The 20,554-nt window shown below is 37.1% G+C and overlaps 2 protein-coding genes across 4 annotated transcripts in view; one reads left to right on the top strand and one right to left on the bottom strand.

Moving 5' to 3' along the window:
* Nucleotides 1–20,554, top strand: part of PDE3B (phosphodiesterase 3B) — a 175,374-nt gene that overhangs the window by 87,864 nt on the left and 66,956 nt on the right. For all 3 annotated transcript variants that reach the window (XM_043902491.1, XM_043902486.1, XM_043902477.1), the window contains exon 2: nucleotides 10,227–10,277. In XM_043902491.1, coding sequence (XP_043758426.1) covers nucleotides 10,227–10,277 — 51 coding nt within the window. The remainder of the gene's footprint in view (nucleotides 1–10,226; nucleotides 10,278–20,554) is intronic.
* Nucleotides 5,787–5,945, bottom strand: LOC122680978 (60S ribosomal protein L39-like). Its single transcript, XM_043882709.1, has one exon. It carries the CDS (start codon nucleotides 5,943–5,945, stop codon nucleotides 5,787–5,789), a length of 159 nt encoding a protein of 52 aa, XP_043738644.1.

The following is a 20,554-nucleotide window of genomic DNA, read 5'->3' as shown; positions in this document are numbered from 1 at the left end:
AGTGATCAAGGCCTGATATAATAAAAATGCGAAAATACGGTTATGGCAAAAAATCAGAAACATCTAGATTGAATTGAATTGTTATGGGGAAGAGAAAAGAGGAACTAAAAAATGAGTCATTTATTCACTCAACAAGTTACTTTAATTATTTATAAAAAGTGATCTCATAGGTTGGATGTAATAATACCTGTGTATATACAAAGCTCCCAACAGAGTACCTAATGTAGTAAACACAAGGTTTTCAGAGCTTCTTTTGTTGCCTATGGTTTGCCAAACTTGAGGTTGCCTCCCCACTTCAACTAGGTTTTACTTTTAGTTGCAATGAGGTAGGAATTTGAGGACACTAAAAGACTTGAGACTGATTAAAGGTCACCATTTGTTCTCTTTCAAATGCATTACCCAAACAGTATTTAGCTATTACCTACAGTGATTTCCACCCTCTCTCCAAATGGGCTGGACATGTTTGAAGATGGGAAATTTCCATAATCTGAATGGTTTCTGGGCCCATAGTTCTGGGCACTGATAGTTCTAATGATCGAAGACAGGGTGGAGTGGGCAGGTTGCAAGAGGGTATCAAAGCCTGGAGCCGGACCCTTAGAGGGAATTTCTAGATTTTTCCTACAGCAGTATTCTAACCCACTTCAAGTACTCCTCTTGGGGCAGAGATTACACATTATTGGCGAAATATACTCTCTGCTCATGGTGAAATGCCCTTGCAATTCTCCATTGTGTTGTTTGGGAATACAAGCTCATGTGTCTGCATAAACATATTAGAGAGTTCTAAATATCAGGAGAGTCAAGGAGAATTCCTAAACATAGGGACTTCCAGCAGAGAATTTGCATGTTATTTTATTTTCCCTCTCTCTCTCTCTATATATATATATATATGTATATATATAATTATTTTACCAGTAAGACTGGTGTCTGGTTGGTTCATCATTCTTAAGTTTAAACTATATCTGTTCTCAGATAAGTTATAATGGGCAATCAGAGGGAAAAAAAAAAAAAAACCCTATGTGTTATATTTGCTTTGTTAGGCAGAGGGTATGCCTGCCTAGGACTAGCTAGTTCCTTTGTTTTACTTGAAAGTCTGTGCAATTTGTGGATCTTTCAGCTCTGTGAGCAGTATAGAGTTGATGTGGGGGCAGGGAGGAGCAGAGCAATGCAGCCTGCTTAGTAGCTGAGAAGCAGTAAAGTGCTTGAGAGCCTGGGCTCTGGCATCAATCTGCCTGAGTTACTGTATATATAGAGGAACATGTCTTTAGATTTTAGGTTGATCTCAGATCAACCTCAAATCCCCAGAAGGCCATTGTGATTTCCCGATTTTCTTTCCAAACCAGAGTCAAGTTTGTAGCATATTCCTATTGATTGAGGTGTGGAACGTTTTTTTCTCTTTTGCTCTTGTTCATAAGAATATTTATTAAGACATTCCTCGTGTGATCCTGATGGAGAAGGAAATGACAGCTCACTCCAGTATTCTCGCCTGGAGAAACCCATGGACAGAGGAGCCTGGCAGGCTACAGTCCATGGGGTTGCAAGAGTTGAACATTGACTTAGCGACTAAACCATCACCACCATGTGATCCTGAATTGTTCACATGTTTTAGTAAAGTCTTTTAAATATTAGCTATTATTAATTTAATCTTTTGCTTAAACTATACTGAAAAATTATTTTTGTTGTTGTTCAGCAACTGAGTTGTGTCTGACTCTTTGTGACCACATGGACTGTAGCCCACCAGGCTCTTCTGTTCATGGGATTTCCTAGGCACAAATACTGGAGTGGGTTGCCACTTTCTTCTCCAGGGGATCTTCCTAGACTAGGGATTGAACCCACATCTCCTGCATTGGCAAGTGGAATTTGCCACCTGGGAAGCCCCACTGAAAATTATACAGTAACTTAAAAGGAAAACACTGTTCACATTAGGGGGAAAACAGAAGTTATAGGCTTGCAATCCCTTTTTTTTTTCCCCAGCTATTTTTGGTACATTCTCCCCAGAATATGTATCTCTTGGTAGGAATGTAGAGACCATGTCTGAGATGGAGATAAAATTCTGCTTAACTATAGGGTAGAGAAACCAGTTGAGGTATGTACCAAGTTATATATCTAGAAGGACACGGGTCTAGAAAAGAAGCAGGTAGGTAAAAACTTGAAAACATCTGGAGTGGATAAGAGATTAAGAATACTGATAAGATAGACTCTATTTCATATATTTAGAAAATGACTCTCTGTGCTTGAATTCCCTTAGCACAACTAATGAGACCATGGTGTGTTAAACTTTTTAAAATGATTCTGAAAGGTTAAAAATAAAGTCGGTGTTTTAATTCAATTTAAGAACATCATATAAAAACAAAAGTCTCGTAAGATCAATAGGCTATAAATGTTTTAGTTGGTACTTTTAAAGATTAAAGCTCTTTTTCAAACATTCTGTGACTTCAGTACTTCATATTTTTCCCACTCAACCTTTATTTGTAGCCTCCCTTTAAATATTGTTGTTTCTAGTTTGGAACTCTTGAGAAAAAAGCCCAAACTTATATGTACGTTTTAAGTGCTATCTTATAAATTCTGAATTATCAGTACAGCTTTAGAAAAAAATCTTCGTTGGAGTTGCCTGGCATATTCAAGGACCACCTAGTATAGCTCAGAGAGAATTATAGGAGAATAATTGGAAACAAAAAGTAAACATTACCCTTGCTGTAAATGGGAGCAAAGAAATGGGATAGAGGCTGAGTGTAAGGTCATGAGAAAGTTTATGTGTGTGTCAGCGATGAGGAATTGCGGCATGTTTATAGTCTAATGGGAATGATTTAGTAGAGAAAATGATGATGGAAGAGTGAGGGAGAGAGCTGCTGGAGAAGCATTTTCAGGTAGACACCTGGATTGGATCTTGGGATCAAACCCAAGGAGGAGGGCATGGCAGCACACTCCAATATTCTTGCCTGGAGAATCCCATGGACAGAGGAGCCTGATGAGCTACAGTCCATGGGGTCGTAGAGTCGGACACTTCTGAAGCAAGATGCAGGCACCAGCAGGTTGGATCTAGACCATTTATGGAAAAGTGAGTCATTGACTAGAGCTTGGCAAGTTCATCTGTAGTAACAAGAAATGCAGGAAATATGGGATCAGGTATTGGGGGTAATCTGATGATTTGATGATGATCTTTTTTTATTTATTATTTTTTGAAAGAAATCTCATTAAAAGCTTAAATAATTATCCTTTCAGCATAGTAGTAGAAAGAGAATAAGAGGGCGATAAATTTGAAGGGCGATAAATCTGAGTTCAGATACTAGCTCTGCAATTTACTAGCTGACAGCTAATAGAACTTGGTTCACAATGTCCCTTTATTTAGGATTGCAAGAAATATTAATGGAATTCACTCCAAGATGGTTCAAATAAACCTTAAGAGGAAGAACAAGCCTAAGAGGATGATCAAGGGATGGTTAGGCAACTAGAGACCTAGTAACTGTAGAAAGCTTTTACCTCACCCGAGGCTGATAGAACAAGGATGGAAATAGTGTTTTCAGAGTCACAGCTGAAGTTGTGAAGGGAAGACTAACAGATTAAGAGCTGTAGTCATGGAGGCAGCAGAAAAGAAACAACCCTCTCTCTCCTCCCAAACTCCTCCTGCTATCATCTCCCAACCTAAGTGGAAGTCAGCTGCATGGGAGCTCGGGAGATGCACAGTGTAGGGGTCAGCCTCCCCAGCATGGAGAGGAGGACAAAGAAGGGGTCTGAGAGGCAAGTGGAGAATAATTAGTATAATCACTAAGCCTTAACTTCTCCATGTGTAAATGGGGTTACTTGCACAATTGTTGTGATTCTACATGGCTGTCAAGCACCTGCCATATTACTAGCACACGTAAGATGGTGTAGCGTAACACATGTCTGGCTGACTTCCTTCGTTGTTCTCCTGAGACTGTCACAATATTGTTAATCAGCTATACCCCGATACAAAGTGGGGAAAAAAAAATTAAGATGGTTTAGCATAATGTTTAAGAATCCTTAAAAAGCTTTGGAATGAGACAGATCTGAATTTAATTTCTATCTCTGCCACTTACTAGTCATGTGACTCTAGGCAGGTTACTTCACCTTTTTGGTCTGTTGTGTCATTTGTGAAATGGGGAAATAGGCTTACCACAAATAATTCTAGTAAAGATTAAAGAAGCCATTGTGTATTAGGCGTCTAACAGTGCTGGTGCATAGCTTGCAGTCTAAATCACCACAGCTGTAATCATATGTTGTGATTGATTGGTAAGAATAGTAAATGAGACGAGTTTCCAAGTCATATTAGTCTTCACCCCCACCACACACACACAGACACACACCCCCCCCCTTTTTTTTTGGCCCTTATTCTCAGGTTTCCACCCCACCACACACAGAGAGAGACACACACACAACCCCCCCCCCCCCCCCTGCTTATTCTCAGGTTTTCTGACTGGGGCCTTTATTTGTTAGGCAAGATCACTTGTCTTTGCACTTTAGACTATTAGACAGTACAGTTGTACAGTTTTAGTTTAGCTTTTTAGGGTGTCCATTTATTTTATATTTTTGGTTTATGTTCAATAAACATAGTTAAATGGGCCTAAAGTTGAAAGGCACAGAAAAAGTTGAAAGTACTGAAATTTGATAAATTAACCTAGATTTATACACAAAGCTCAAGTCAAAAATGCTGAAAATAAAGTATGTTTTAACAGTTAATTCACAGCTGTCACGTAATAGCTAATCTTTCCAATTTCACATAAATGTCACAGTTCTGTAAGCTTAACTTGAGGACACATATATGTTTTTCTTCTTGGCTACATTAGGGAACAATGAGATAAAACCTCATTGACGTAATTGAGCCTGATAACATCTCCTGCTTGTGCTGCTGCTGTTTCACTGTGGTGGTGGTGGTTTCAGAGAGCTCTGTAAAGCATGTTGGACTTACAAACATATTCAAACAGAAACTTTTATCAGGATTCAACTTTTTAACCGCAAAGAAAAGCTGAGTTTATAAAAGCACAGTTTTGGGTTTACTTTATCAAATCAGCTAAAAGGATTTTTTAAATAATAGGCACCTCATGTGTTCCTTAGATTATGAGAAAATGCTGTTTTTGAAAATTATTTTTGAACAGATGTCTACAGTGTGTGAAAATACATACTAATTTCTGATACTGTATAATATTTGAATTTAGATGGAGACCAGTGGAGTACTGGAAGCTCCTAAAAACAGTAGTTAAAATTCATCCTTTCATGAAATGACGTCTTATCGTATAACAGAACCATGTTTTGAGAACATACCATAGTCACTAAAACTCTTTTTTTATTTGATTCAAAATTTAATAATATTTGAATTATTTATCCTTATATTTATTTATAGGATTTCCTTTGGCATTGAGAGTGAAGTTTAGGTTTTGCTGACTTCGGAACAGTTTGTATAGAGCATATACTGGCTACTTGGAAGTAAAATTTTATTTTATTATTTTTTTTGGAAGTAAAATTTTAAAAGAGCTATGTGTTATTTTGGAGGAATGAATGCTTCTACCAATGTTTCTTAAACTTTTAATATCCATGCACCATCCACTGTGTATTCAGTATGTGTGGTGGTTACCTACCAGTATTAAATAAATGTATTAAAATGACTCAGTTTTTTTTTTTTCAACGTACCATATCATATTTATTACTGGTCTCAGACTGATAGGAAATAAGAAACATCAGGAGCCAAGCATTACAGTAGTGATGTTCTCACTGTGATTTAGCTGCTTCAATAAGTGGTCTTAACATGTGTGCCACTTTTTATGTGAGGCTTCTTACAGACCCAGCTTGGTTCTTCTCCAGTGTCTTCTCTTGGAGTTGTACCTAATTTTATTGCCAGTTTTCATTCGAATCCATTGAGAAATGGGACGATTCTGCTTTTGCTTCTTGGCCAGGAATCGCTTGATCCTGAAAGTCTTGTGATTGGAAGGCATGGTGAGGACAGAACTCAACCGCACATAGGATGGCGGAGAAGAGACGACTCAGTTTTTAAAAATGAAATTAGTGAACATTGTTTGCAATATTAAAGATATTTGTTTTAGCTCATTGATGATTAAATAGATTGTGTGTTGTAGATTCACAGCCTATATAACACAATCTGCATATCCAACCAGATTCTTTTCTCTATTCTCTTAAATTGAAAAAATTCAAGCAAAATTGTAATTTACAGTGGAATGCAGCAAGTAATTTTTTTGACTATTGATTCTGAATACTGAAATTCAACATGGACCCTGTAATCGTAAAGAGATTTCTTACTGAAGATTACTTTTGAGGCTGTGTCTTTTGCTAAGTTAATGGGCATTGTCATGCTTAAAAACTTGAGAAATTGAAGCTCTTTGCATTTTATTGCAAAAACTACTTCTATCTGCTATTTATAGTTTTTATTTGCACTCCATTTTCCCACAGCACACCGAAAAGATGTACTTTCTGTGGCCAAACATTGAATGCATTTACTCTTACACTGTTTTTTTTACCACTGATCATGCCCAGCGTGTGTGTTAACCACCAGCTGTTTTCTATGAATAAAGCAGTGGTAGGTCTGCAGTTAAGAGAGATTCTCATTGTTTAGACAGGCTCTTCTTTGCTGTGCAATAACTGATTCAGAACTAATTCCAGCACATTTTCAAGTCTCTATCATAGTTCACAAAATAATGATTAAATAGGAAAAAAAAATCTATTTTGTAGTATGGGTTTTTCAGTGATAAACATAAAAAAGTTGCCCCCCATCTTCTGTTGTGTGTATTGCACATAAACCAAGAACTGGTCTAGATTCATCCCATGTATGCATTTACTCTTTGCAACCCCATGGACCGTAGCCCACCAGGCTCCTCTGTCCATGGGATTCTCCAGGCAAGAATACCGGAATGGGTTGTCATTCCCTTCTCCAAGGATCTTCCTGACCCAGAGATTGAACCCAGGTCTCCTGTTCCGTACGCAGACTCTTTTACCATCTGAGCCACCAGGAAAGCCCCTAAAGTATCTGCTATGTACAAATATGACAGTGATTACTCTTTTACCTTATATGCCTTTTCAGTTCTGTGATGTCCCAAAGTGTTGCATAGTAAATACATTTTGGAGATTTTTTGGTCTGTTCTGTCTTCCGGCATAAAGTTTGTCATCTGTGTGGCTAATTTTACACATCTCTTGGCAATAGTTTATCTTCTTTATATGCTTTTCCTTTGGGGAGCACAGAATCTGAATGGTGCCTCCAGTTTATGTCACTTCTATTTTAGAAACAGAAATCTTCAGTTTCATATAAGAAAGCTTTATGGGATTGTTCTGGAAAAAGTTCTACTGGTTTACCAAAAAGGCTTCACATTTTGCGTGACTGTCATAAAAGTTTCAAAGTAGATAGCATACAGTCTAAAAAAAAAAAATCCAGTTTTTAGATGGTCACTGTTATATGGTTTAGTAATATTTTTGCTTTTATGGTTTTGTGTGGTATTATCATACGCATAGCTTTGTATTGAGTTTGCATTAGAATATTGTTCTTGATTTAGGCTTAACATTTATTTGGAGTTATTTATGTTACTGTTTCTGTTAGTACCTTGAGCTTTAGGAAACCAATGTTGAACCATTTATTTTTTGATTGGCGACATAAGGTGTAACACAATGCCAAGAATGCAAATTCAACAGATAAAAGCAATAATAATCAAATGACATGAAATGTCAAATTTTATATTAAATTGGTATAAACATCTCTAAACATTTACTCTTCATTTCTGTACTTTTTTATTGTGGACCACACATTGAGTAACTCTGCTCTAAGATATGTCTCGCTACAGCTGTATGATTCCTGGATCATACATCTTTCTTACACAGAAATTTTGTTTTCTCAAAATCACTAATATTCTACTTGTCCAATTTACACAGAAGTCAGTCTCCCAGCAATTTGTGGCTTTCACTGTATCTGTTTCAGTTCCTAATATGCCGGGGATTTCAGACTAAGACCTGCTGCTTTTTGGCAAATGTATTTTTGATCACAGAGAAAGTGACTGCAAATAAGACTGAGCTACTGCTCAAGAGTTTATTCAAAGCCAGAGTAGCAGGTGGGAAGCAAGGAATGTTAAGAAACCCTAATGACGAAAGTATGCTGGAGTTAGCAAGAAATCAGCTTCTTCTCAGATTGATGATGAGGAGAAATGAGGCATAGGTATGTCACCATTTGACGGTACCCTTGTAGAAGAAATGTGGGAGTATGGATTGGACAACAGCATCTTAGGCAAGTTTGCAGACTCAGACGCAAATCTCATAGGTAATCTTTAGTGACTCAACCGGTGGTTCTGTCTTCATTCCTGTCCACTCTGTACTTTTTTTTTTTAGTGAACTTAAGGAAACATCAGATTTACAAATGTCATGATGATGGGAAGAATGGTAAATAGGCTAGTCAACATTCCACTCTCCGAAGAAATTTGAACAGGCTAAAATCAGGACTGAAGTAAGGTATTGCACTTGGGACTAAAAAGCCAGTTGTGTAACCATAGCATGCAAATGGAACATGTATCCCCTGGTGGCTCAGATGGTAAAGAATCTGCCTGCAATGTAAGAGACCCAGGTTTGATCTCTGGGTCAGGAAGATGCCCTGGAGAAGGGAATAGCAACCCACTCCAGTATTTTTGCCTGGAGAATTCCATGGATGGAGGAGCCTAGCAGGCTACAGTCCATGGGATCGTAAAGAGTCAGACATGACTGAGCAACTAACACTTTCACTACTTTTTATATCAAGTATACAAGAAACTTAGGGATTTCAGGTTACTTTAATCTTAATGTGAATGTTCTTAGGAAGTTATTAGTGTCTTAAACTGCATTAATTAATGTCTTTATATGCTGGTTAAATCACAGCCTGAAGCAATTATATGAGGACCACACTTAGGGCTATATAAAATACTGTGTAAATTTGATGAGTCTACTAATATATATTAAATTCTTTTTATGTTACTGTACCATAGCCATTTTGCAGGTACTAGTCCATGAATAATTTTGTAAACGGTTGTAGTATGTCTGAATTTTCTTTGGGAAGAAATATGTTTCCCTTCACTGGCAAGAGATGACCTTCTGCAAGGGTGTTGACAAGAAGATGGTGATAATGACAAATGATGATTTTTAAAAGGGGTCACCAAGCTGTAGCCCACTAACCAAATCCTGCTAGCAACCTTTTTTGTGTGGCCACAGAGCTAAGAATATTTGTTTTGTTTTGCATTTTTTAAAGGGTTGTAAAACAAAAAGCAAAGAATATGCCATGGAGACCTTATGTGGCTTGCAAAGCCTAAATTATTTGTATCTTTACGAAAAAAATTCTGTCAACTCCTAAATGAAATATTGGACCAATGAAAGAATAGATAACATTTTAAGATCTTTTGCATCAGGAGCCTTATGACTAGAAACAAATATTTCAGTACATAGAAATTATGTGATTGGATTACAAATTAACTAGGCTTATGTTCATGGTTAGGGTTCAAAGCTATGTAGAAAATTGTCATTGTATCAGTTACTTAGACAAAAGGAAGAAACTCATTTATCAATTTAAGTAAATTTAAAAGAAATTAGTTTTAGTTGTAGTTAGCAGCTATAGCTTGCCAAATTTGAGATAATTTTGTCTCTTTGAGCAGTGACTGTTGGAGGGGAAGTAGCCCCACAGCCTGCTAGGAAGAGACGGGCAGGAAAAACTAGTCTAGTACTAAGAAGTTGTCATTGATAATCTATAAAGAAGAGAAACAGAGAAACTAATTAAATCTGTGAATCAAAAGGGTTGTGTGTAACTTTTTATAAATCCCCTCTTTTATGTTTTATGTAAACCGCAGGCAAGCTTTTTAAAGGTGCTTTTGACAACAGAGCCTTGTTGCTAGGGAAATAGCACCACCTACTGACACTGGTTTAAAATGACAAATTATGAGCCTTTGGAGAGGGTGGGAAGTGGGGAGAGCGGTGATTTCTCATTCTTCATGTATTTTTAGTAAATGGATGTGGTTTTGGATTTATAGTTTTGGTTCTGTGGTAATAGATATTTTAAAGGTTAATATAGCTTAGTTTAGTGACTTTATTCTGACTCTCTTGCTTTTTCAATGACAGATTGTGTAATTAATGAAATATTCTATCTAGAGATCACTTTTATTCTCACCTCCTCAATTTCTCTCCCAAAATTTAAGCTGTTTTTGTATCTGTAATTGAAGATGCTCCATTTTGTAACTAAATGAATTATTTATTTTTTCTTTCAGATGATTCTTTGGGATTGGGACTTAAAGCAGTGGTATAAACCTCACTATCAGGTAAATATAAATGATATCACTAATAACATCTGTAATCAAATTTTTGACATATAATGTTACATTCAGAAGATTTCTATGCCAGAAGATTTTTCTTTAGCTGAATTAAAATAACCAAAACTTCATTTAGGTAGATTTTTTAAAAATAAATTTTAGTTGCAAAGGAAAAGAAAATGATCAGTAACCAAATGTCTATAGTTACTTTTTAAATGTTGCTGGTACAATCTGGGCTTATCAATAGAAAATTCCACAGGTGAATGAATTTTCACAAACTAAACTTCCCGTATAACTAGTACCCATAACAAAAACTAGAACATTACCAGCATCCTACAAGCCTCACTTGTGTACCATTCTAGTCATTACATATGTCTCCAAAGAAAATCCCTATCCATACTCCTGGAAATTAGTTTTATTTATGAAATGTCTATATATAGATAGATATACACATAAGGAATCATACAAAATGGACTTTTTAAGGATTTTTCATCACTTTATGTTGGTATCAGTGAAACTGAAAATAGACGTGTAGGAGAACAAAGGAAAATCAAACATCAAGGAATAACTTTGTTAACTTTTGATATATATCTTTATAGATCTTTTCCTAGTTTTCCAGTGTACTGAAATGTATAGTTTATATAATTTTAGTCCAAAAATGGTAATATTATATTCCATATGCTATTTGAAACCTGGTGTTTTTTTATACTAACAGATAAACATTAATAAATATCAAATCCTTGTCATATGTGTGTACGGAAACATTAACTCTATTTATCACATCTATTTATTTAATGTTAGTTGTTCCAACATAAAACTTTGAAAAATGAACACCCCTTTGAATGGTTGAGTCTTATTTTTAAACAATAAACGGCATAACCACAACAGCCCATATTCTCTGATGTGACTGTTACAGTCAGGTGAAGTGAGGAAGGCCACATCTGACCTGTTAAATATAAGGGACTGGAGTTCCTTGACCTAAATAGTGGCCTTTGCCTCATTCATGTCCACCAAGATTCTCAGTTTCCAATTAAAAGAGTATCTGTGTGCTCAGTTGCTCAGTTGTGGGCGACTCTTTGTGACCCCATGGACCCCACCAGGCTCCTCTGTCCATGGAATTTTCCAAGCAAGAATACTGGAGTGGGTTGCTATTTCCTTCTCCAGGAAACGAGTATCTAAATTACTGGTAAAATCTAAAGATAAGTAAGCAGTGATGGTTCAAGCATGGGCTTGTAGTCTCACAGACTTTTATTTCTTCTACCCTTCTTTTTCTTTCGAATAATCCTTTTTTTTTTTAAAAAATTGAAATGTAGGGGATTCCCTGGCAGTCTCTGGTGATTAGGACTTGGTGCTTTTACTGCCATGATCTCGAGTTTGATCCCTGGTCAAGGAGTTAAAGATAGGGTAGGCCACACAGCATGGCCAAAAAAGGAAAAAATGTGAAGTGTAACACTGATGTATAAAAGTGCACAAGTCACAACTGTACAACTTGATGAATTTTCTCAGAGTGAATATATACATGTGACCATTTTTCAGATGAATTCAGCACCCCAAAAGCCCCCTCTGCTCCCTGCCTAGTCATCAGCTTCTCCCAGGTCTTATTTCAATACTGATTTCTGTCATCACAGCTTAGTCTTTTTATGAATTGTAAGTAAATGGAATCACTCATATGTGTTTTCTGTTTTACTTCTTTCAAAATTTATCTGTAAGATTAATTTGTTATTATGCGTAGTAGTAATTCACCCATTATTATTCCATTTAGTGTTTTATTGAATGAATATACAATCAATTCATCCAGTATAGTAGACTGACATTTATTTTTCAGTTTTTTGTCTGTTTCAAGTTTGGCTGCTGGAATATTCTTGATGTCTTTTGTTGGATATTAGAGGGGGGTATGCATGTGATATGTTCAGTTTTAGTAGGAGGCACCAGATAATTTTCCAAAGAGACTGTATCACTTTTACCCAGCCGTCAGCAGTATACAGGTGTTTCCAGTTGATCCACATCTTTGTCAGCACTTGGTAGTGTCTGTTTTAAATCATTCTGGTAGCTGTTGAAGAGTATCTTGTTGTAGTTTTAATACTAGCATTTCACTGATGGCTCATCAGGTTGAGAATCTTTTCATGTTAATTTGCTACTCAGATATCCTCTGCTGAAGACCTTTTCCCCATTTTTTCCCCAGTGATTATCTACCTTTTACTTAAGTGATCAGTAGGAGTTCTTTATGTATTTTGGACATGAATATTCCTTAAGAAATCTTCTCCCTGTCTGTGGCTTATCATGGTGTCTTATTGAAAACACTCTATTCATCAATCATTTCCTTTTATGTCAACTTATCATTTCCTTTTTATCTAGTGTTTTTTGTATGTGTCCTACTTAAGAACATCTTGTCTACTCCCTGGGCTGTGTCTACCCTCTTCTGTTACCTCCTAGCAGTTTTATTGTTTTACTTTCCATCTTCAGATCTGTAATACATCTAGAATTGATTTTTCTGTATTGTGGTTTACGTATCAAGACAGTTTTTTCCCACATGGTTATCTAGTTGATCCACTTCCAGTTATTGAAAGAAATATATCTTTCTTCTTTGCACTGGATCATCATCTTTGTCTTTTAAGTGACAAAATGTAGATTTGTTTCAGGACTTTATATTCTGTTTTTCAGTTTGTCTCTCCTGAAGCACTGATACCAGACTCATTATTTTAATTACTGCAACTTTATAATAGTGTAAGTTCTCTAGCTTTGTTATTCCTCAAAATTATCTTGGCTATTCTTTAATAAACTTGAAAATTTCCATATCCAAAAAAATATACTAGGATTTTGACTGAGATTTTATTGACTCTATAGATCACTATGAGGAGAATTTACATCTTTATAATACTGAGGCTTTCAATACATGAAAATGGCATATTCCTTCACTTATCTGAGTCATCTTTTATCTTAATAATGTTTTCAGTGCAGGTGTCATGCATCTGTTTTGTTAGATTTGTTTTTAGATATTTAATTTTTTAAATTTGAAAAATGTAAAAGGTAGCAATTTTTAGAAATTCCATGTTTTTAACAGTTTGTGCTGCCCCATGGGAGTTTAATTGATTTTTATATATTGACCCATGTATCCAGTGTCCTTGCTAAATTTACTTATTAATTCTAATAGCTTGTCTGAGAATCCTTTTAGAGTCTTTAGGGACATAATAATGTCATCAATGAATAAAGACAGGCTTATTATTTCCAATCATATGAGACTTTTCTTGCATAACTGTATGGTTTAGGATCTCTAATGCGGTGTTGAATAGAAGTGGTACTAGTAGATAGCCTTGTCCTCTTCATGACCTCAGGGAGAAAATATTCAACACACTCACCACTAATGTTTAATATAGGTACCCTTTATCAGATTAACGATGTTCTATTCTAATCCCAGTTCACTAAAAACATTTTTCTTCTAAGTCAGAAATGGGTCTAGAATTCTATCAGATGCTTTTTCTGAGATGATTCCTGAATTTTCGCCCATTTTTTCCTATTAATGTGATAAATTAATTATGGGCCTGTGTTGAATCATCTCTGGATTCCCAGAATAAAGCAAATTTGATCAAGAACTGTTTTCTTTTTAAAAACATATATCACTGGATTTTATTTATTAATATTTTGAATTCATGGTTACATGAGAGTTGGCCTTACAATTATTGTTTTTATCATGTTTTTGGCATAAAGGTTATACTGGCCTCATAAAATAAGGTGGGAAATTCCCCCCACTTTTTTCTGTTATCTAAAAGAGTCTAGTAAGATGGGTTTCATTTCTTCCTTTGGAAGAATACTCTGGTGAAGCTATCTTAGTTTGGAGCTTTTCTTATGGACAAGTTTTATTTTGTTTTTTATTTTTTTGTGTAATAAAGTTTTATTAAAGTATAAAAGAGATAGAGAAAGCTTCTGACATAGGCATCAGAAGGGGGCAAAAGAGTACCCCTTTGCTAGTGTTAGCAATGGAGTTATATACTCTCCAATGAATCCAAAGAATGTCTGGAGGCTGTAAAGACCTCACCACACCTACTCCCATAATTTACATTTTAAGATAACAGAGTTGGCCAGAAGGTTTAATCCAAAGATTGTCCTCAGGCAGGATACATCCTTGTAAAGACCAGACCTACTCCCATAATTTATGTTTTAAAATAACAGAATTAGCCAGAGGGTTTAATCCAAAGACTGTCCTCAGGCAGGATACATTATTGTTATATAATCCTAAGGAATGTAGAGGAAAAAAAGTAAAAAAGTTTGTCCTTTCTTCCTCCTTGAATATCCCAGACCTCTGTCTCCTTGGGGACCCCTAGACTTCTTATCACCTGCCTAGGAAACGACTCATTCCCCCCTTTTCTTTTAGGAAAATTATGTTGCCTAGGGAAAAGGGGCGTCGTTCTCATTCCATAACTGCTTCTGAGCTGACAAGGGGCATTGTCCCTAAATTGGTGAGGCAACATATTCTCCTAATCCTCATAGTGAGGATGTCTGATCCAGGGGCTCCAAATAATAGTTGGAGGAGGCTGTGGCACTCATTGGAGCTCGGACAACTATTTGTAAACTAAAAGCTTTTAGATGGTTAGAAAACCCCATACAGTTACAGGTATAAGGCAAAATAGTCATTAAACCAAGTTAAAATCAAAATGAAAAGTCACATTATGTCCATAGTTACATCAGTCCGTCTTAAGGTTGTTAGATGTCATCAGTTTAAGAAGAGGCATCACATGCGATTGTTGAAGGTATTTGCAGACTTGGAGAAAGTCCTTTCCTTGAAGTGGAGATGTACACCATGGGATGCCTTTCACGGATGAAGAAGGGAGTGGTCCACAGACCCAGCAATTAGACCGATTGTGGAATGCAGCATAGGAGTGAGCCCGGGACAGGAAGGCATTGTCTTGAGGATCAAACGGCAGACTCAGGATTTCTGGAGTCAGCAGAAATAGGCTCACATAGATTATCAGGCCCATCTGAAACATACAAAATTATTAAGTTTCTTAAAGTTTTAGGACTATTCAGGCTTTCTGTCTTTTCTTGTTTCTTTGGTTCATGGTGTTCTTCTTGAAAATCTTTGGTTTTGTTCCCTCCAGCATTGAGACTGCTGACAGCTTTATTTTACTTTCAAAATAGAAATCTTTTTGAGGATTTCTGTTTGGTGCCTCTATCTTTTGGCCTCTGTTTACAAATTGGCAAATATCTCCAGGGGGAAGGCAGCTCCAAATTCAGGCTTGCATCTTTGTTCTCCCCTTCTCTCTGGGATCTTGCTTGGAAGCATTTAAAGCTCTCTGTCTTTATAACCCTAAATTCCATATTTGGTCTCCCAGCTCCTTGAGACTATAGAAAGCTCTATGCTATTTCCTAGCCTCTTAACTACTCTGCTTCTCATCTTCCATGCCCTGTGTCAGTTATAAATCAGCAGCAAATTCCTTGAAAGGAGAAAGTAGCACAGAATATTGGGTTTGGTTCACTTTGATCTCTCCTCAGCTGCTGCTGCTAAGTCTCTTCAGTCGTGTCCGACTCTGTGCGACCCCATAGACGGCTGTTTCTTCAAGCCCTGGTTGCTTGACTGTGCTCTGATGCACTGAAGTGGATACATTTCTGGTGTATTTTGGCTTTTCTAGATCAGTTGTTCTGGGCAGTAGAGTTGGTCTGATAGAAACTAGTCCCTCCCAGCTGAAAAATAGGCAAGCCTCTTAAGTCACTATGAACCTGTTTCCTCTATAAATTTTGAATAATACCAGTTCCTCCAGAGGGGTGATTAAAATAATAATAATAATATGTGCCTGGTACATAGTAGCACAAAAACATAAGCTAATATTAATTTCAATAATAATAAATACTAAGCATCTCTGAAATTATAGCATAAGTTAGGAGTTAACAAGTTTCTTCCTATAAAGGGCCATATTGCAAATATTTTAGCATTTGCCAGGGACACACAGCCACCTGCTACTCCCCCTCCTCCACTCCCACAATAACTGGTAAAATGTAGAATTTATTCTTGACCCTGTGTACAAAAACAAGAGTTTGCCAAATATGAGCCGATGGGAAATAAGAATTTAAGTTAAACTTTTAAAATCATAGCAAATATTTTGAGTATTCAGTTCGATGAGAAATAAATCAGGTCGTGTCAGTCTCTTGCTCACTATGCTGCAATCACACCAAAAATAAAAACTGAAGTCCTAATCACGGACTTAAAAGACCCTACACAATAGGATCCCTTCCTTCACTCCCTTTTAGCTCTCTGACTTCATCTACGCTTTCTTTTTCATTTACTCTGCCCCTGCTACACTGGCCTCCTCGTTACTCCGCAAACTCGCCAGACAGGCTTCTGCCTCCGCATCTGTGCACGTACTAGTCTGTGTGCTTGGAATGCTCTTTTCTCACACATTTGTCAGGTTTTAACATCATAAGTACTGCGTTCTTTTCAGTGCCCTCCGTCACTTCATTTTTCTTTTTCTTGCTTTATTTCTCTCTGACCTGCTCAAAATCTGTGACTTTCCATTGTCCTTATCCTCTCCTTATCCACATTCCTTATCCTGGAATCTGATGTTCTCAAATATTGATTCCAACATGCTTTTCCAACCTTATTTTGTACTGCTCTTTTCTTTTTTTAAAATATATAACATATATATATTATACATACATACACACACACACACCTGTGATAGGGTATCTTACAACCGTCACCCAACAGCAAAAGGTAACGTAGACTTCCCGCCTAGCCACAGACTGTGATGCTGGTAGGCTCTTCCTTTCTTCAAAACTGAATGAGTCTTGCCAACAACACCTAGGGCAAATTGATCCTGAACTCCATTCATCCTAAGTGGCCAGGGAAGTATGCTCATTCTCTACTAAGCATGAGACTCTCCTTCCCCAGCAAGGCAGGGGGTGGCCAGGTCTCCACAACACAGGTGCCTGGCCCAGAAAGTGCTCTTTGTCCTGTGGCCTGGAGACTCCCTTCCCCGACTTTGCAGCAGATAGCCCAACCTGGGGAGTTCCTTAGACGTGTCTGACTCTTTGCGACCCCATAGACGGTAGCTCACCAGGCTCCTCTGTCCATGGGGTTATCCAGGCCAGAATGCTGGAGTGGTTAGCCATGCCCTTCTCCAGGGGATCTTCCCAACCCAGGGATCAAATCAAACCCAGGTTTCCCACACTGCAACTCCCACCCCTAGGCACCAGCCCTTGTGGAACCAGAAGGAAATCAAGCAGACTAAAAATACCACTGTGAATGCCCTGAAAATTAAATTTCATTAGAACTACAGCCTGAAATAGCAGTGTAGGACATAGTATTAAATCTAAACAGAAAGATCACCTCCTACTATAAAAGACGTAAATAGGACCCAGAGTCTTCTAGCATAGTTACCAAAATGTTGACAGGAATTTTTTTTTTCATATATTTTTATTAGTTGGAGGCTAATTACTTTACAATATTGTAGTGGTTTTTGCCATACATTGACATGAATCAGCCATGGATTTACATGTGTTCCCCATCCCGATCCCCCCTCCCGCCTCCCTCCCCATCCCATCCCTCTGGGTCTTCCCAGTGCACCAGCCCTGAGCACTTGTCTCATGCATCCAACCTGGGCTGGTGATCTGTTTCACCCTTGATAGTATACTTGTTTCAATGCTGTTCTCTCAGAACATCCCACCCTCGCCTTCTCCCACAGAATCCCAAAGTCTGTTCTGTACATCTGTGTCTCTTTTTCTGTTTTGCATATAGGGTTATCGTTACCATCTTTTTAAATTCCATATATATGCGTTAGTATACTGTATTGCTCTTTATCTTTCTGGCTTACTTCATTCTGTATAATGGGCTCCAGTTTCATCCATCTCATTAGGACTGATTCAAATGAAGTCTTTTTAATGGCTGAGTAATATTCCATTGTGTATATGTACCATGGCTTCCTTATCCATTTGCCTGCTGATGGGCATCTAGGTTGCTTCCATGTCCTGGCAATTATAAACAGTGCTGCGATGAACACTGGGGTACACGTGTCTCTTTCAGTTCTGGTTTCCTTGGTGTGTATGCCCAGGAGTGGGATTGCTGGGTCATATGGCAGTTCTATTTCCAGTTTTTTAAGAAATCTCCACACTGTTCTCCATAGTGGCTGTACTAGTTTACATTCCCACCAACAGTGTAAGAGAGTTCCCTTTTCTCCACACCCTCTTCAGCATTTATTGCTTGTAGACTTTTGGATAGCAGCCATCCTGACTGGCGTGTAATGGTACCTCATTGTGGTTTTGATTTGCATTTCTCTGATAATGAGTGATGTGGAGCATCTTTTCATGTGTTTGTTAGCCATCTGTATGTCTTCTTTGGAGAAATGTCTGTTTAGTTCTTTGTCCCATTTTTTGATTGGGTCATTTATTTTTCTGGAATTGAGCTGCAGGAGTTGCTTGTATATTTTTGAGATTAATCCTTTGTCTGTTGCTTCGTTTGCTGTTATTTTCTCCCATTCTGAAGGCTGTCTTTTCACCTTGCTTATAGTTTCCTTTGTTGTGCAAAAGCTTTTAAGTTACATTAGGTCCCATTTGTTTATTTTTGCTTTTATTTCCAATATTCTGGGAGGTGGTTCATAGAGGATCCTGCTGTGATTTATGTCGGAGAGTGTTTTGCCTATGTTCTCCTCTAGGAGTTTTATAGTTTCTGGTCTTACATTTAGATCTTTTATCCATTTTGAGTTTATTTTTGTGTATGGTACTAGAAAGTGTTCTGGTTAAAAAAAAAAAAAAAAGAAACTGTTCTGGTTTTATTCTTTTGCAAGTGGTTCACCAGTTTTCCCAGCACCACTTGTTAAAGAGGTTGTCTTTTTTCCATTGTATATTTTTGTCTCCTTTGTCAAAGATAGGGTGTCCATAGGTCCATGGATTTATCTCTGGGCTTTCTATTCTGTTCCGTTGATATATATTTCTGTCCTTGTGCCAGTACCATACTGTCTTAATGACTGTGGCTTTGTAGTAGAGCCTGAAGTCAGGCAGGTTGATTCCTCCAGTTCCATTCTTCTTTCTCAAGATTGCTTTGGCTATTTGAGGTTTTTTGTATTTCCATACAAATTGTGAAATTATTTGTTCTAGTTCTGTGAAAAATACCGTTGGTAGCTTGATAGGGATTGCATTGAATCTATAGACTGCTTTGGGTAGTATAGCCATTTTGACAATATTGATTCTTCCAATCCATGAACACGGTATGTTTCTCCATCTGTTTGTGTCCTCTTTGATTTCTTTCATCAGTGTTTTATAGTTTTCTATGTATAGGTCTTTCATTTCTTTAGGTAGATATACTCCTAAGTATTTTATTCTTTTTGTTGCAATGGTGAATGGTATTGTTTCCTTAATTTCTCTTTCTGTTTTTTCATTGTTAGTATATAGGAATGCAAGGGATTTCTGTGTGTTAATTTTATATCCTGCAACATTACTGTATTCATTGATTAGCTCTAGTAATTTTCTGGTAGAGTCTTTAGGGTTTTCTATGTAGAGGATCATGTCATCTGCAAACAGTGAGAGTTTTACTTCTTCTTTTCCTATCTGGATTCCTTTTGTTTCTTTTTCTGCTCTGATTGCTGTGGCCAACACTTCCAAAACTGTGTTGAATAGTAGTGGTGAGAGTGGGCACCCTTGTCTTGTTCCTGATTTCAGGGGAAATGCTTTCAATTTTTCACCATTGATAATAATGTTTGCTGTGGGTTTGTCATATATAGCTTTTATTATGTTGAGGTATGTTCCTTCTATTCCTGCTTTCTGGAGAGTTTTTATCATAAATGGATGTTGAATTTTGTCAAAGGCTTTTTCTGTATCTATTGAGATAATCATATAGTTTTTATCTTTCAATTTGTTAATGTGGTGTATTACATTGATTGCTTTGCAGATATTAAAGAATCCTTGCATTCCTGGGATAAAGCCCACTTGGTCATGATGTATGATCTTTTTAATATGTTGTTGGATTCTGTTTGCTAGAATTTTGTTAAGGATTTTTGCATCTATGTTCATCAGTGATATTGGACTGTAGTTTTCTTTGGTTTTGGTATTAGGGTGATGGTGGCCTCATAGAATGGGTTTGGAAGTTTGCCTTCTTCTGTAATTTTCTGGAAGAGTTTGAGTAAGATAGGTGTTAGCTCTTCTCTAAATTTTTGGTAGAATTCAGCTGTGAAGCCATCTGGTGCTGGGCTTCTGTTTGCTGGAAGATTTCTGATTACAGTTTTAATTTCCGTGCTTGTGATGGGTCTGTTAAGATCTTCTGTTTCTTCCTGGTTCAGTTTTGGAAAGTTATGCTTTTCTAAGAA

The sequence above is a fragment of the Cervus elaphus genome, chromosome 1 (assembly GCF_910594005.1).
Source record: "Cervus elaphus chromosome 1, mCerEla1.1, whole genome shotgun sequence".
In the NCBI taxonomy this organism is placed as follows: domain Eukaryota; kingdom Metazoa; phylum Chordata; class Mammalia; order Artiodactyla; family Cervidae; genus Cervus; species Cervus elaphus.
The sequence above is the reverse complement of the archived record's forward strand: the minus strand, read 5'-3'. Positions and strand labels throughout refer to the sequence as shown.